The sequence below is a fragment of the Chelonia mydas genome, chromosome 10 (genome assembly GCF_015237465.2).
Source record: "Chelonia mydas isolate rCheMyd1 chromosome 10, rCheMyd1.pri.v2, whole genome shotgun sequence".
Lineage (NCBI taxonomy): Eukaryota > Metazoa > Chordata > Testudines > Cheloniidae > Chelonia > Chelonia mydas.
Window position 1 is genome coordinate 33,840,746 of NC_051250.2, and position 18,811 is coordinate 33,859,556.

The window sequence follows — 18,811 nt, forward strand, 5'->3', positions numbered from 1 at the left end:
CACCATGGCATGACCACGCAGAGCTCATCAGCAGAGATGATCATGGAGTCCCAGAATCGCAAAAGAGCTCCAGCATGGACCGAACGGGAGGTACTGGACCTGATCACTGTATGGGGAGATGAATCTGTGCTATCAGAACTCCGTTCCAAAAGATGAAATCCCAAAATATTTGAAAAAATCTCCAAGGGCATGAAGGACAGAGGCTATCACAGGGACCCACAGCAGTGCTGCGTGAAACTTAAGGAGCTCAGGCAAGCCTACCAAAAAAACACAGAGGCAAACGCCCGCTCGGGGTCAGAGCCCCAGACATACTGCCTCTATGATCTGCATGCAATTCTAGGGGGTGCCCCTACAACTACCCCACACCTGTATATGGACTCCTGCAAGGGAGTCTTATGCAACAGGGATGAGGATTTTGGGGATGAGGAAGATGATAATGCACACCAGGCAAGATGAGAAGCCGTTCTCCCCAACAGCCAGGAACTGTTTATCACCCTGGAGCCAATACCCTCCCAAACCAGGCTCCCAGACCTTGAAGGCGGAGAAGGCACCTCTGGTGAGTGTACCTTTGTAAATATAATACACTGTTTAAAAGCAAGCGTGTCTAATGATTAATTTGCCCTGAAGACTTGGGATGCATTCGCGGTCAGTACAGCTACAGGAAAAGTCTGTTAACATATCTGGGGATGGGGCGGAAATCCTTCAGGGACATCTCAATGAAGCTGTCCTAGAGGTACTCCCAAAGCCTTTGCAAAAGGTTTCCGGGGAGGGCAGCCTTATTGCGTTCTCCATGGTAAGACACTTTACCACACCAGGCCAGTAGCACGTAGTCTGGAATCTTTGCGTAAGAAAGCATGGCAGCGTGTGGTCCTGGTGTTTGCTGGCATTCAAGCAACATCCGTTCTTTATCTCTGTGTTATCCTCTGGAGAGTGATATCATTCATGGTCATCTGGTTGAAATAGGGGAATTTTATTAAGGGGACATCAGAGGTGGCCGTTCCTGCTGGGCTGTTTGCCTGTGGCTGAAAAGAAATCATCCCTGCTGTTAGCCAGTGGTGTGGGGAGGAGTGAAGCGATCATCCCAGAGAATTGGGTGTGTGCACGGGGTTTAGTTGGGTTTGTGCTGCACGTTAACCCGAAAACATCAGCCCCTCCTTTTAAATGGCCAATGTGTCTTTTTCAATTTTACTCTACCTTTTTTTCCTCCCGCAGCTGCAAATGTTTCAACACTGACTAGCATCTCTGTCCCAGAGGCTAGCGTAGATAAGAAGGCTAAAAAAACGCACTTGCGATGAAATGCTCTGAGTTCATGCAGTCCACCTGCACTGAAAGAGCCCAGCACAATACGTGAAGGCAGACTATGGCAGAGTCCAGGAAAGCACAAAATGAACGTGAGGATAGGAGGGATGCATGAGAGGATAGATGGCTGGAGCAACAGGAGAGGTGGTGGGATCAAGAGGAAAGGTGGTGGCAGCATGATGAAAGGAGGCAGGATGCAATGCTGAGACTACTGGAGGATCAAACTGATATGCTCTGGCGTATGGTTGAGGTGCAGGAAAGGCACAGACTGCCACTGCAGCCCCTGTGTAACCAACCACCCTCCTCTCCAGGTTCCATAGGCTCCTCACCCAGACGCCCAAGAATGCAGGGGGGAGGAGGAGAGAGGCCCTCCGGGCATCCAACCACTCCACCCCAGAGGACTGCCCAAGCAACAGAAAGCTGGCATTCAATAAGTTTTAAAGTACAGTGTGGCCTAGTCCTTCCCTCCTCCCCTCATCCACCATCCCACCCGGTTCTTCCCTTCTCCCACACCCCTCCCGGGCTACCTTGGCAGTTATCCTCCTATTTGTGTGATGAATTAATAAAGAATGCATGAATTTGAAACAATGACTTTATTGCCTCTGCAAGCGGTGATCACAGGGGGAAGGGGAGGGAGGTTGGCTTATAGGGAAGTAGAATGAACCAAGGGGGGGGGGGGGGGCGGCTCATCAAGGAGAAACAAACAGAACTGTCACACTGTAGCCTGGTCAGCTATGAAACTGGTTTTTAAAGCTTCTCTGATGTGCAGCACACCCTGCTGTGCTCTTCTAACCACCCTGGTGTCTGGCTGTGCGTAATCAGCAGCCAGGTGATTTGCCTCAACTTCCCACCCCGCCATAAACATCTCCCCCTTACTCACAGATATTGTGGAGCACACAGCAAGCCAGGGCTTTGGAGCGGAGCCCAGAGCTGGAGCGTGGAGCAGCTCCGGAGCAGTGGAGCCGCAGGTTTTTGCCTGGAGCTGGAGTGGAGCCGGAGCACAGCTCCAAAGCCCTGCAGCAAGCAGTAATAACAGTGGGAATATTGGTTTCGCTGAGGTCTAACTGACTCAGTGAACTGTGCCAGCGTGCTTTTAAATGTCCAAATGCACATTCTACCACCATTCTGCACTTGCTCAGCCTATAGTTGAACAGCTCCTGACTACTGTCCAGGTGCCTGTGTATGGCTTCATGAGCCATGGCATTAAGGGGTAGGCTGGGTCCCCAAGGATAACTATAGGCATTTCAACATCCCCAACAGTTATTTTCTGGTCTGGAAAGTAAGTCCCTTGCTGCAGCTGTTCATACAGACCAGAGTTCCTGAAGATGCGAGTGTCATGTACCTTTCCCGGCCATCCCATATTGGTGTTGGTGAAATGTCCCTTGTGATCCACCAGTGCTTGCAGCACCATTGAAAAGTACCCCTTTCGGTTTATGTACTGGCTGCCTTGGTGGTCCAGTCCCAAGATAGGGATATGCGTTCTGTCTATCGCCCCACCACAGTTAGGGAATCCCATTGCAGCAAAGCCATCCACTATGACTGCACATTTCCCAGAGTCACTACCCTTGATAGCAGCAGCTCAGTGATTGCGTTGGCTACTTGGATCACAGCAGCCCCCACAGTAGATTTGCCCACTCCAAATTGATTCCCCACTGACCGGTAGCTGTTTGGCGTTGCAAGCTTCCAGAGGGCTATCACCACTCGCTTGTGAACTGTGAGGGCTGCTCTCATCTTGGTATTCTTGTGCTTCAGGGCAGGGGAAAGCAAGTCAAAGTTCCATGAAAGTGCCATTACACATGTGAAAGTTTCGCAGCCACTGGGAATCATCCCAGACCCGCAACACTATGCGGACCAGTCTGTGCTTGTTTCCCGGGCCCAGAATCGGCATTCCACGGCATGAGCCTGCCCCATTGCCACTAGGATGGCCAAATTGGCAGGGCCCGTGCTTTGAGAGAAGTCTGTGTCCATGTCCTCATTGCTGCCGTCACCGTGCTGCCGTCGCCTCCTCGCCAGCTTTTGCAGGTTCTGGTTCTGCATATACTGCATGATAATGCGCGAGATGTTTACAATGCTCATAACTGCCGCAGTGATCTGAGCGGGCTCCATGCTTGCCATGGTATGGCATCTGCAGAAGAGCAGAGTTGCAGGGGAAGCGGTGGTTGGATGACCAGTTTTGCACACCTATAGCACTGTCTGCTGCCAGGACACAACAGCTGAGCAGGCTGCATGCTTGCCGTGGTATGGCGAGACAAGAGTTGCAACGGAAGCGGCCCTGCGAGACCACCAGGAGAGCAGAGTGCCAGCGGAAGCGGTGGATGACGACGGTCATATAGAGCACCTGAGAGGTGGATTCATAGCATCAGGAGAGCAGAGTGGCAGCGGAAGCGATGGATGACTACGACGGTTAGCAGTCCTACTGCACCGTCTGCTGAAAGCAGTATGGCGCCTGCACGGAAAAAAGGCGCGAAACTATTGTCTGCCATAGCTTTCACGGAGGGAGGGGCGACTGACGACATGAACCGAAAATCACCCGCGACACTGTTTTTGCCCCATTAGGCATTGGGAGCTTAACCCAGTATTCCAATGGGCATCGGAGACTGCGGGAACTGTGGGATAGCTACCCACAGTGCAATGCTCCGAAAGTCAATGCTAGCCTCGGTACTGTGGACACACTCCGCCGACTTAATGCACTTAGTGCATTAGTATGGGGACACACACAATCACTTTCTAAAAATCACTTCTATAAATTCGACCTAATTTCGTAGTGTACACATACCCTTGGTCAGAATCAAGTCTAAAATGGCTGCCCCCCGGTTACTTCCTACACTGTCTGAAACAAAAAGTTGTCCCTGATACATTCCAAGAACTTATTGGAGATTTTGTGTTTTGCTGTATTACTTTTCCAACATATGTCTGGATAGTTAAAGTCCCCCATTACTATCGGGTCTTGTGTTTTTGGATGTTTCCATTATTTGTTTCAGAAATGCCTCTGCCTCTTCCTGATTTGATGATCTAGAATAGACCTCCACCATGACATCACCCCTATTTTGAACCCTTTTATCTTTACCAAGGAACTCTCAAGTGGTCTGCCTCCCACCTCTTTTTGGACCTCAGAACAAATCTATATATTTTATGTACAATGGAACCCCTCCTCTCTCTTTTCTCTGCCTGTCCTTTCTGAACAAGCTATACTCTTTTTTTTAACCAATATTCCAGTCATAAGACTTACCCCACCAAGTCTCTGTGATGCCAATTAAACCATAATTTAGCTTATGTACTAATACTTCCAGTTCTTCCTGTTTATTCCCCATACTCCTTGCACTTCTGTACAGACATCTAAAGTATTCATCAGATTCCCCCACTGATTTTCTTCTTGTTGCTCCGTCAACCCTTTTGTAATTTCCCATGTCCCCCAACATCTAACCCTCTGTTAAGGTCACCTTTTTATATTTACATTGTAGTTTAAGATACTGTTCACATTTTTAAAGTATTAACACAGAAAGGATCAGTTGAACTTTAAATTGATCCAATTTCCCACTTGCATCTGCTCCTGATGGTGCAGGCTTTTTAACAGAATTTATTTCTAGATCGGATTAAAACAAGCATCCTAGAAGATTTTGTTCATATTTTGTGTAATGGATAGGTACCCTGTAAGTTGGGCTGTTCTGGAATGCTGCAATCCACTATACAGAACAGAAGTACCACGGCAATTCTGACAACTTAAACTGGACTATGGTGACTAGTGTGTCACTACGGACTGACAGAGCTCAGCACCCATCCTGTCCATATAAGCTCTGTGCTTTTGTGCGCATTAATGGACGTGATTCTCTCATTGTCTGAATCCTTCTACCATCTCTGCTGATATTTTGATGAGATGGGACTGAAAATCAGCAGTTCATTTTTCTGCAGGAGATGTAGCAGGAGTTCTAGTTAGCTTACATTTTAGCTAATTCTGGAGAAATCAAATCCTCAGTATTTATATTTTGTGATGAGCCCCTTGGAGGTCTATTAGACTGAGCATTTCTTCAGGATCCTCTGCTGAGAAAAGAGAGAACGAACTAACTTCTCCTGAAATCCTGTGAATTTCACAAAGTTCTTCTATATAACTCAGTACCAGCCTGATCTTTCAGTAGGGAATTATTTAACACATCGACTCAAATTTGTCAGAAAGTTGTGACCTGCACCTCCGTAAAAATATCATAGCGAAAAATGAGGGCTGTATTAAGTTATACCACATTGTGTTATAAAGTCACTTAATAAATACCTGAACTTCAGAAACAGACTGGGGTTTTATTACGGTTTGCAAGATGGAAATATTGGAAACCAGGTACTACAAAGAGTGATACTTAAATTGATTGGTAACCTTTGTACAATCTTTATTTCCACACAAAGATACCCCGAGAGACAATTATATAACAGGACTATTTCTGGCAAAGCGTACTTGTTTTGTAGCACAGCAGAGGTTGAAGAGAGAAGGCAAGTGCCAATTTATTGAAATTCAGAGCTTGGATTAGTTGAGAATAACAGAATAAAGACTGTGACAAAATGGCCAATGTTGGTATGGTGGGTCCCATGTTTTTCCTGGCGGGGGGCTAAGATGCCACCCCTTGCCCTTGCTTTTGGGGTGTCAAGGGCCCTGCTAGTGGCCCAGGAAGGTGGTAGAGGAGGGAAGTGGGGGAGGGGTCTGGGTTTGCTCCTCATTCTGAGCTCCAGACCCTCTCAACCCCTGCAGGTTTCTTACCCTCTTCCCCCTTGGGTAGCGTTACCCTCGGTCCTTGACACTGGGGGAGGGAGTCTCCCTGCCTTGCTGGGGAAGGGTCTCCCTTCCTTCGGTTCTCTGGTCTTTCAAATCTCAGCAACACACCTCCAAACTCCAGTCCTCTCTCCTTTCTCGCACACCCTGACTGCCTGAAGCAAGCGATTTTATTAGGTTCCTGGCAGGGCCTTAATTGACTACAATTACCTGTGGCAACCCTCCCTAGCCATAATTAGCCTAGGGCTTATTTATCTCCCACTGGTCCCTGGCCCTCCCATATCACAAGACATTTAAATTATTAGGCACTACACTGATGGGCACTATAAAAACCATTGATAGAACTGAGGACAGATACTTGTTACATATACACAATACTGAGGACAGTGTCTTGTTTTGCCATTAGAACCACTCAGTCTGTAAAATGAATGAGTGTCCAATAAGGACACTGTCCATGGAGGAACACAAGATTTGTTATACTGTAGCAACATGATCCGCCTGATGCTAAAATTATTTTGCCAGGCTGATTTTTTGACAGGCAGGCAAAATATCCTTAGTTTTAACATTGTCATGGTATTAGAGTTGGCAAACAGACTTGGACCTTGGGTGGGTAAATTTTCATGACAGTTTTGCAAGGATATGCACCTGCACAATTGTTCAGTGTTGTACTGAATCCTTACAGTGATGACCAGGGACCTAAGAACAGTCTTCAGCTATTCTAAAGGCTGTTATAAAGAGGATGGTGATCAGTTGTTTTCCATGTCCACTGAAGTTAGGATGAGAAGTAATGTGTTTAATAAGCAGCAAGGGAGACTTGGATTAGATATTAGGAAACACTTTCTAACTACAAGGGTAGTTAAACTCTGAAATAGGCTTCCAAGGTTGTGGAGTCCCCATTTTTTGGAAGCTTTTAAAAACAAGCTGGACAAGCACCTGTCAGGGATAGTCTAGGAGGTTTTCTTGGTCCTGCCACAGCACAGGAGGCTGGACTTGTTCATTTCTAGAGGTCCCTTCTAGCCTTACATTTCTAGTATTTTATGATTCTATGTCTACCAGACATTTAGTAATTTTTAGCCGTAGATTGCTTACAGAAACTATCTGCACCAGATTTGATTGAACACTGCACTGGATATACATTCCACTTCAACAATCCTGATTTTCACCCAACTTTATTACCTCAAAGCTTAAATATAAAATGTCTACAAATATAAAATATGATAAAACAGGAACTCACAGCATGTCTATATACTGTTGTTTCAGCAATCCAGTGGCCCCACTGATTGTTAGGCAGGCTTCCTGCTTCTCATGTTCTTACAATTTTTTTTGCTCTTAGTTTTTGTCTTTTCCTAGTTGATCTTCAAATTCTTTTTTGGCCTGCCTGATTATTTTTACACTTGACTTGTCAGAGTTTATTCTCCTTTCTATTTTCCCCAGTTGGATTTTACTTCCAATTTTTAATGGATGTATTTTTGTCTGTAACCATCTCTTATCTGTTGTTCAACTATGCTGGCATTTTTTGGCATTTTTTAAAAAATTTGGGGTATACATTTAGTTTGAACCTCTATTATGGTGTTTTTTAAAAGTTTCTATGCAGCTTGCAGGCATTTCACTCTTGTGACTGTTTTTTTTAATTTCCCTTTAACTAGCTTCTTCATTTTGAGTAGTTCCCCTATTTGAAGTTAAATGCTGCTGTGGTGGGTTTTGTTGGTATTTCCCCCCCGTAGAAGGATGTTAAATTTAATTACATTATGGTCGCTATTACTGAGCAGTTCAACTATATTCATCTCTTGGACCAGATCCTGTGCACCACTTAGGACTACATCAAGTACTGCCTTTCCCCTTCTGGGTTCCAAGACTAGCTGCTCCAAGAAGCAGTCATTAATGGTGCCTAGAAATTTTTTCTCTGCATCCTGTCCCTGTGATACTCCCTAGTAATATACCTCAGAATGATATTAGCCTTCTTTGCAACTGCATCACTTTGGTGACTAATATTCAGTTTGTGATTCAGTATAACTCTCAGATCCTTTTCAGCAGTACTACCACCTTGCCAGTTAGTACCCATTTTATTGTTTTGCTTTCCTTCCCACGTGAAGTCCTTTGAACTTGTCTTTATCAAATTTCATCTTAATATATTCTCAGAAGAATCAACAAAAAGATGACACGTTATTCTAATATATATTGTACATCCTGTACTCCCAGGGCTAAAGGGGGTATAGAAAACTTTTATAAGTTTAAGTGTACTGATATATGGTGGTGGGAACAGTGGAGAGAATGAATTCTCTTTCCCTCTTGCCTGGTGGGAGAACACCTGCTGAAAATTAAAACTGTCAAATGCAACTTTTACATTCTCTGTCAATTTTAGTTTTAATGGAATTTGCTTTATCTGAGCCAGAGGATTAATCCTCATCTATTTTTCCTGCTATATATAAATGCATATATTGCAATATTAAAGTCACTGTGGTAATTTACACAAGAGAGTTCTACTGATGTCTAACTACTGAAGCAGCACAATCTTACATGTTCACAGTGCTGACAAAACCTCAGGAGGAAATTATTCCCTTCTGATCCTCGACTAGGTTTCTATGTAATAAAAGTAAAAGTTAACATGATAGGCCCAAGTTCTGACTTCATTCATACCCATATACCCCCACTAAAATCAAGGAAGATGCACAGATGTAGTTGAGAGTAGACCATGGCCCATGATGTACTTATTTTTGGTAATCAAGGAGCATCCTTCAAAATTAGTCATTCATTCATGATTTACTAGAGAAAAGGTTATTACCTGAATCATTCACCATAAAGAATTAATACCAATCCACAAATTCCACAGCATATAAGCGCATGCAAACTAATGAAATCAGAACTTAAACTCCAATTCTGCGAGGTACATAAGCAGCTATGTAACTTTAAGCAACCACCTAGTTCCATAGCCAAAGTTACACACATGCTTAAATACCTTGCTGAATTGGAGTTTAACCCTTGTCAAAACACTGAACTTCCTTCAGCAGTGCCTTCCCTCAGGAGCTATGCGCAGTGCCTCTGTAGCATGCCTAGCCCCTTCTGTCTGGAGAATAACAATCTGAGATTGGGAATGAAGTCCAGATGACCTCCTTCATGCTATTGCAGAGCATACAGTATGCATCCGATGAAGTGAGCTGTAGCTCACGAAAGCTTATGCTCAAATAAATTGGTTAGTCTCTAAGATGCCACAAGTACTCCTCTCCTCACTTAATGTCATCCCAGTTTTTGTTGTTATGTTGCTGATCAATTACAGAACATGCTCGTTTAAAGTTGCGCAATGCTCCCTTATAGCGTTGTTTGGCAGCCGCCTGCTTTCTCCACTGCTTGCAGGAAGAGCAGCCCGTTGGAGCTAGCTGGTGGGGGCTTGGAACCAGGGTGGACCAGCAGCCCCCCATCAGCTCCCCTAAGTTCTCTGTGCAGCAGCCACCCAGCAGGCTATCAATAGCCAGGTAGTTCTGGTGTCCCTCCCCTTACTGCTTGTGCCCTCTGCCTTGGAGCTGCTCCCAGGAGCCTCCTGCTTGCTGTGAAGAGGGGCAAGAAGGAAAGAGGGGTGCTAATGTCAGGGTGTCCCCCTCCCCCTGCTCCTTTACCCCATCTCCACAGAGCCGGGGGGTGGGGGCACGACAGGGCTCAGGACTGAGGGAGCTTGCTGGCAGCAGCTGCTGTCTCAATTTACTGATCTACTTAAAAAGGCAATGTACATAGAGTGGTGTCAGTGTACTTAAAGGGGCAATGTGCATGTCTCTCTCTCATACACAAGGTCTTTCCCCCTCTGTCTCACTCTCTCTCTCACACACACACACACAAACACAATGTGTGTCTCTGTCTCTCTCTGCCATGCTGTGTCTCCTACCTCCATTCCTGCTGCCTTGTAGAGTGTGAGGCTACATTAACAACAATGTGTTAACCCTTCTGAGTGCTAGTTCGTCATTTAGCATTAAGGCATTCACTGGGAAATATCCCACCCTCTTCCACCCTCTGACTCCACCACCTCAACCGAGCTTCTCAATCACCATTGCTGTGTACAGTATTAAATTGTTTGTTTAAAACTGATACTCTGTGTTTGTGTGTGTATGTATATATACATACATACCTACATATAAAAAATATAGTCTTTCATCTAGTGAAAAATATTTCCCTGGAACCTAACCCCCGCATTTACATTAATTCTTATGGGGAAATTGGATTAGCTTAACGTTGTTTCGCTTAAAGTAGCATTTTTCAGGAACTTAACCACAACGTTAAGCGAGGTATTTACTAGGTGACTGCACTCACCCTCAGTACTGCAGGTAGGATTTACAGGGTGCAGTCGCACACATGTTAGGTTAGTGATTCTGGTAGTCTTTTTTAAGCTAATGGGGTTTTACTTTTTCTGCTCTTCAGCCTACCCAGTAGGCAGCTGATAAAATTCCCCTCAGCTTTGACGGGATCTTTCTATATGAAGCAGCTGACAATTTACAGTTTATTTTTCTAACCCATGCAGTTAAGAAATATAGCTTACTGCCACTCTTGAGCAGGTGTTTTTCCTCCTCCTTCAGCCTGTTCTGCATCAGGCGTAGTGTGTTCTCTGCTTCCTGCAAGGAGTGAATACATCAAAATCAGAACAGCTGCCACATTCCCAGGTCAGATGGTTAATCAGATGCTCCTGCAGTAACAGTTAAGGGCACTAAGGAGAAGATTAAGACTAGAGAATTCCAGGATGGGAAGTGTTTCAGAAAGAAACAGTCTTCATATAAATTGGGGAGTTCATTGCCTTTTTGACCATAGGGGAGGGATGTAAGGAATACATAGAGGTAAAGCAGTGCACAGGGAGTCAGCCATACAACGCTCAATGAGAGTCATGTGACTAAGCCCTCACTCACCACATTGAAAATGAACCCAACTGTCTCAATCCCATGAACAATGACTGCCATTTCTATGTGAAAGGTGCTTCCCATGGAAAGGAAAAAAAGATCTAAGGTAACTATGGTACAATAACAACATATGGGGATTGAGAGCAAAGGCAAAGAACAGGGGGCTAGAACAGCGGCTGATGTACTGATGAATAGTGATGATTTTCTGTAAAGCAGGATTTCCCATAAAAACCAGTGACTCACAATTCATTAAAAGGCCTGAATCTAATGAGCAAGAACAATATAGAAGCAATTATAAAGTGGCCTTTAGGCATTGCAAAATCCTAGTCTGGCAGGGGTAAATGGCTAGTTAGAAATGGCTCTACTAAACTGTAAAGGAAGAGATGTGCTAAGTATTATTTGGGATTTAGGAGAGTGGTGAACGGTGGAATAGAGGAAAGCTGTCCGGAGCACTGGTGTTTTCGAGGGTAGCAACAGCTAGGCCAGAGAAGTGGTACATTCCTCCCAGCTCAGCATTCTGAGGAAGAAAACATGCCTGCCCTTGTAAAAAGGACCCTAGAAGATAAGGGCAGATGTGCAGAATGAGTACCACAGACAGACAACAGCTTCACAGAGCAGTTAACACTCCCTTTAGCCTGAGTTCATCACAAAACAACTGCTGGGAGCACAGTGCAATTGAGTTCATAGAATATAAGGGTTAGAAGAGACCTCAGGAGATCATCTAGTCCAACCCCCTGCTCAAAGCAGGACCAGTCCCCAATTTTTGCCCCAGATCCCTAAATGGCCTGCCTCAAGGACTGAACTCACAGCCCTGGGTTTAGCAGGCCAATGCTCAAACCACTGAGCTATCCCTCCCCCCATGAAGTTCAAGAAGTTCTCCATACTTTTAGGATTAAAATATACGTAAGCCACTCAAATGCATGCTGATGTGGTTGGATTCCATTGGTGCAACGGGGGGGGGGGGGGGGGGGGAGTGTCAAAGAATAAGAGCTTATTTTTGTAAGGGTAGATTAGCAGAGGAGAAAATTGCCGCATGCTTCAGAGCAGGACAGCGAGATGCACAATGCGGAAACCTTGGGTCAAGTGTGGGAGCTATTTTTAGAAATCTCACATTGGTATCTTCTTTGTGTTTTTTCAAATCTGCAGTGACAGTGTTCGTAAATCAAACAACATGTGCTGGGTGATCATCTGAGACTGCTATAACATGAAATATATGGCAGAATGCAGGTAAAACAGAACAGGAGACATACAATTCTCCCCCAAGAGGTTCAGTCACAAAGTTAATTAACGCACTATTTTTTTAATGAACATCATCAGCATGGAAGCATGTTCTCTGGAATGGTGGCTGAAGCATGAAGGGGCATATGAATGTTTAGCATATCTAGCATGTAAATACCCTGCAAAGCCGGCTACAAAAGTGCCATGTGAGTGCCTGTTCTCACTTTCAGATGACATTGTTAATAAGAAGCAGGTAGCAGTATCTCCTGTAAATGTAAACAAATTTGTTTGTCTTAGTGGTTGGCTGAACAAGAAGTAGGACTGAGTGGACTTGTAGGTTCTAAAGTTTTACATTGTTTTGTTTTTGAGTGCAATTATGTAACAAAAAAAATCTACATTTGTAAGTTACACTTTCACAATAGAGGTTGCACTACAGTACTTGTATGAGGTGAATTGAAAAAATACTATTTCTTTTGTTTATCATTTTTACAGTGCAAATATTTGTAATAAACTAATATAAAGTGAGTACTGTACACTGTGTATTCTGTGTTGTAATAGAAATCAAAATATTTGAAAATGTAGACAAACATCCAAAAATATTTAATAAATTTCAATTTGGTATTCTATTGTTTAACAGTGCGATTAATCACGATTAATTTTCTAAATCGCAGTTAATTTTTGAGTTAATCGCATGAGTTAACTGCGATTAATTGACAGCCCTAATGAAAAGTAAAAAGAGAGGTAACTGACAGTGGAAAAACACCAGGAGTCAGATCCTGCTCCATGCTACAGCTTCTTTTTGCCACTCTGGCCATAAAACCACGCTAACTGGGCATGGGGGAATCTCTGGATAGGCAGACCAAGTGTAACCAACTCTTTATCATCTTTTACTGGCTTACAGCATGCCAGAGCTGTGCCAGAGTTAAGCCCAGTAAAAGGGGTCATGCCTGGAGTGCTGTTGTGCTCCTGTGACCCCTGGCTGACAGAACAGCCCTTTGGGGGCTCTTACCAGTGGGGATACGTTAGAGCAGCCTCAGTGATGAAAGGCATCCTAGAAACATGATAGATTAGTTATGATACGGAAAATAAAATAAGATAAAGATAGTATCATAAATCCTCATCAGTTTGCCAACAATTAATCCAATGATTTCACTATTCACCTGCCAAAAATATACTGGATGTGCGTCTCAGCTACAGCCCCATAAAAGCAATAAAGGTACTGTTTGACTGGGTTCTGTTTTTTCTGGGGCTTTGATTTTCTAGACAGGAACCCACACTCCTTTAGCAGCAGTGCAAACGTGCATACAATTAAAAATAATAAATACAACAAGTGCTTTGATAGAAGACTATGCTAGGTCAAACTGCATATTAACTATTCATATTTAGCATGAAAAGAAAAGAGCTTGACCTTGACACAGGGAGCAAGATTAGAAGAGAAGCTGAAAGGGCCATTGATCTCAGGAGGAAATCTTCCCTCCTAGAACATAAGTGGAGCTACACCGCAAGCCCTTAATGAATAGAAACCCAACACACTGCTGTTACATTAAGCACACTCTATTTCTGAATGCACTGCAGATATAATATCTGAAAAGGACACACTTTGGTTGCATGGTTTATAATACAAACATCTTTACACTCTCAGTTAGAATGGTATAACTTTAAGGGCCACATCCAGCCCTCCACGGTACAGCCAGGTATGTTAATGGAGAAGAGAACCTCCTCTCCCCAAGCCTCACAGAGCAGCAAGCTAGGATTTCTAGCCAGTGCTTGTTAAAACTGCTAGGAAGGTGGATTGGCTACTGGACTAGTTGATGCACCATAGTCCCAAGGGGGCAGTGACAGGTCACCAGACAGTTAGGGCATAAGCTGTCCTTTCCAGCAAGTGCTAGCAATGTGTGCCTCTCATGGAATGTGGGTGATTGGCCTGCACCAGCTGGCCTTTTCTACTCTTAAAAGGGTTTGATGGTATAGATCTACCGGCAGAAATATATAGGGAAAAAAACCTTGTGGAGACACACCATATACCAGCAGAAGAGTGCTTTGCTAGTATAGTTTAAATCAGTTCCCTGAATGGCATCAAACAAGGGTTGCCACAGTTACTGACAGTCGAAGCCACACACGACAATCTTCAGAAGTTCGAGAGCCAGGGCATGTCTGCTGGGGCTTGGGGCTTCAGTTCCGCTCCAGCTGAAGCCCCAAGTCCTAGTAGGCACATCCGATGGGGCTGAAGCCCCAAGACCCTCCTCCCTGCTGGGCAGAAGCCAGAGGCAACATGTTTGGGTGGGGCACATGGCGTCACGTCCCCCCCACAATTTTTGCCAGGGTTTGCTGGCCCTGCTTGGTCATATGCTGCCAACAGGCCCTCTCCCTGCACCGCAGCTGCACCATCACCGTCTGGGAACCCCTGCTGCTGCCCAGGATGGGGGGGCGGGTCCCTGGCAGGGGCTGGTGGATCCAACCTCTGTGGTACCCTCAGGAAACTCCATAGCGGGCCCGTGGGCTGACATTGGTCCTTTGCCTTAGGCCCCTCTCTCCTTCGGTACCGAGGGGTTTCTTTTCTTCAAACCTCTTCTTTGGCGCAGGCTAAACGGAACGTGCTGGGCCAAGTCCGGCGTCGGCGGTGAGCTGCATGCTGAGGCTGAAGTGCTGGGCATTGGTACTGTGGTGGAGGGTTCTGACGCCAGACAAAGAGCAGCCTCCATCAATAACACTCTCAAGCGGATATCCTGCTCTTTCTGGGTCCGCGGGCGAAAGTTCTCACCTATCGTTGCGATGGCCTTCTCCCAGACACTTAAGACAGCCATCGTGCGGATCGCTGATCAGCATCGGCCTGCTGCACCTGGCTTAAAGCTGGGGAAGTGGGGCATGCCCCGCTCAGGGCAAAGTCCTAATTGGGACTCTATTGACTAACTAACACTATCAGCTAACTATCTATGAAACTATGTACAACAACAATGAAACCAGTCAATGGATAACTGCTACTGCTCTTGCAAAGCAAGACAAGGCGCTCCAACCAACCATCACGGGCGGTTAGAAGGAACTGAGAGGGCGCAGGGCCGGCTGTTACGAGATTTGCCCATTACTTTGGGGCACGCTCATTTATTAGGGTTACTCTTCCAGGGGCGAGGATGGTGTCTCTAATTCTATAAATGTACTGCTTGTGTCACTTGTGTTCTCATACGGAGCTCTACTTCTTTCTGTTGCAAGTTCCCTCTCAATGGAGCTATCCTGCAGGACCTAGGTTCCCCAGGGCTGGGTTCTTCCAGTCCCAGAATCAGATGAACACACACACACATTAACAGAGCGCGTCTGAGAGGACCGGGTTAATCAGCACTCCCGAGCTGACCCCTTGTATGTCCCTGGACTCAGTAGGCTTGCTTGAGCAGCATTTCCAAGCTGTCACCCTCATATGCCCTTGGATTCAGCAGGCTGGGTCGAACAGCATCTCCAAGCTGTCGCCCTCATATGCCATGGACACTGCACCACAATAGAGTATACCTGAGCAGGCTGGGTCAAGCGGCACTTTCGATCTGCCACCCTTATATGGCCTTGGACTCAGCAGACTGGGTCAAGCAGCACTTCCAAGCTGCCACCCTCATATGCCCCAGATTCAGCATGTCCCTGTCCCCACTTTCATGTTACAATTGTTCTGGCAGTAACCCACTTGATGAGCAAACCCTACAGGATTTTTGGGTGCTGCAGGGATCTTTAGCTTAGGTACAAGGAGCATTGCTGCAGAGCAAATGAGGGAGCCAAAAAAACACCCATGAGGGGGAGAGACAGAGAGAGGGAGAGAAGCAATCAGCTTAACCATGAAAGTTTTTCATTACCAGGTAATAACCATATGGGAGTCAAACAAACAAAACAGTTATAATATTAAATCTAACTTAAATTTGATTATAAGTCAGGTTTAGAAAACTATAACTGCCCACACAAGTCAGGGTCAGAAGGCTATATCGAGAGAGAGAGAGAGATGGGTTCTCCTCACTCCATGAAGCTTGAATTGATTGGGGTTCCCAGGTGGTGGTGGTAGCTGAGGGTCCAGAGCGCTGGAGAGAGGCAGAGCCTCCAGCATGATCAGTCAGGAGAAGATGAAGTCCCAACAGAACTCATTCAGATTTTGGATCCAGGCATCAGAACACTTACTTGAGCATGGGTAGGGGTTTTTGTAGGGAAACAACAATGGTTCAAGGGAGAACACTAGATTTGTTTATGTGTAAACTGGTAGCTCAAGGGAGTATAACACAGTTATTTTGTTCAGGCTAGACAATAGGAACTGATTATTCCTGGCTATGGGTGGTATTCCTTGGAGGGAGCTCACAATGCAATTAGGGAGCTTCACTATTTTGGATACCAATAAAGGATTTATTACTAGAATTGGTCTGATAACTACTGAGCTGGGTGTGTGCAGGCGTGGGTTCATTAACATCTGGAGCAGAGATTCCCCCATCATGCAGTGCTTCCTGCTTTTCTGGTCCCAGAGTTCCGTGCGGTTCTTGCCTTGGAATCTCTGTTCTCTATTCTGTATGCTAATGGACACGCCTCCCTGTTCCATTTTCAATGCAAATGAGGCTAGAGGAGTTTCCTTATTCCTGTCACCCTTGTCCCAAGGGTTTAGGTGTGTCTCCCACTGTCTTTTCATTACTTTTTGTAAGTCTTTCTTCTGATCAGTTTTGGTTCTAGCAGAGGCTGGGGGAGGAGGTCTTTCATGAGTCAGACCGGCTGGGTATTGTGCCCTGGTTCCCCAAGAACACAGAGCTGCTAGGTAACACGGCGGTGCCTGATATACCGCTGCATGGGAGCGCCACTCCAGGGGGCGCCACAGCTAGATGGATACCGCTAAGGCAGAAATCTCTGACAACTGTGCATGTGGGCGCGCACACACCTAGAGTGGAATCGACGTGAGCAAACATTTGAAGAAGAAGAAATAATCCCCTAAAATAAGGAGAACAAAAAAAATTGCAACTGTTCTCCTGGCCAGGAAGCACAAGTCATGGATCCTTGCACCGTTCTGCTCTGCTTCCCTACTAAAAGAACCAAATCCCGCCTAATCCATAGTATGTTTCAGATAGCCATGGAAACAGCCACATGGAACTGTTCAGTTTGCAGAGTTTTTAGAAAGCATTATGGCTAGGAAAGCTAACAGAGAGAGGACAATGGCTCCATGAACGCCCAGAAAGCTGCTAATGTTTACTTGGAATCGTGAATATAATACTGCAAAGCCTAGGTGGGCATTATGTGCTCCAGGGCTACAGCAAGAGAATAAAGGTCATGGCACAAAGTCTGAACCAAACAAAATACACTCTGTGTGACAGGAAAAAACAGCCAAGTACTGACCTTGCCAATAATTTAAACTAGTGAAGTCTTTGGGCCAATATCAACAGGGGCTCCACATTTGTGAGTGCCAATTTTCATGCCTATATTTTGGTGTGTGCAAATCCTTGCCTACACACCTGTAAATCCAGCAGTTAAGCCTTTGGCTGCCTGGCCTGCACACACACATGTGCAAAAAGGCTAACTACTGCACCAATATGGCATGAGTAAATCTGAGATTCTGTGCAAGGAAACCTGCAGTTTTAGACACTGCTTTTGGAATAAGTATCTTGAGCTCTTAAAATTCTGAAACAACACTACTAAAATGCTCCATACTCATCTTTTCAAATGAGTTGAAGTTTAGGTATTATAACACGATTTAATTAGGAGACATGTTTTCTTCTTCACTGAACACATTTCCTTAAATTTATAAAGCATCATATAGTCAGACAGAGCACTTCCCTCACTAAGTCCCAGAATCCCCTGGCCGCCCACACACAGAACTCATCAGATTTGTCCTACTGTTCCTAGCCTCCGTTCTATGGTTCGCCATCTCCCAGCTGTACTCCCAGAGTCACCAAGGCAACAAAAGTTAGAGCACAGGAGTTTTGAAGGTTAAAAAAAAAAAAAAAAAACGTAACGTGAGCTGTTCATAACACCTGCCTTTTAGGGCTTGCCATTGAGTTGCTATGTGGGTTTGGGCTTTTAGCATTTGTCTACAGTTCAATATACTTCAATCCCTCCTCTAGCAAACTCCACGGTACGTTCCAAAGTACCTGAAATTCTGACCACTTCGGAGAAACACACACATTTTGTATTTTGCAGTCAAAGTTCCCCAGCAGTCAGCACTGTCATTTCATGTTTGTTTTCATGCCCCTCAGTTTCCTTCAATACATATCTTTCTCTCTTTTTCTTATAGTTTCCCTTTCTGAGGAATAATAATTCTATAATTCTCTAGCACCAGCTAGAAAACAAACAGCATCAGTGGAATGCAGCGCCTTTTGGGATGAAGGGAAAGAGTTAGCCAGAATGGAATCAGTCCTGTTGAGACAGTGGGCTGAGTTTAAGGAAATACTTACTCTAAGGAACCAGCCAGTAATCTCCAAAATCTGCACTCTGGACTGGGAGGCTCTTTATGTAAACTTCAAGGTGTGCAGAAGTGGCATTCCCAGTCATTTCTGATTTTCAGACAGTTTTGGGTGTTTCCCTGCCCCCAGCCTGCACTGAGGCTTTTACCTAATCAAGTTTGGAATGTATAGAGAATGTTCACAGTCTGTACTAGAGACTTTTTTAAAACAACCCCAAAACTATAAATGAATCAGAGAGAAAAGGTGGGTGAGGTAATATCAATCTC

General features: G+C 45.1%; 1 protein-coding gene across 2 annotated transcripts in view; it reads right to left on the reverse strand.

Moving 5' to 3' along the window:
• Positions 1–18,811, reverse strand: part of CLUAP1 (clusterin associated protein 1) — a 164,837-nt gene that overhangs the window by 38,602 nt on the left and 107,424 nt on the right. For both annotated transcript variants that reach the window (XM_007054457.4, XM_037911344.2), the window contains exon 9: positions 10,575–10,647. In XM_007054457.4, coding sequence (XP_007054519.2) covers positions 10,575–10,647 — 73 coding nt within the window. The remainder of the gene's footprint in view (positions 1–10,574; positions 10,648–18,811) is intronic.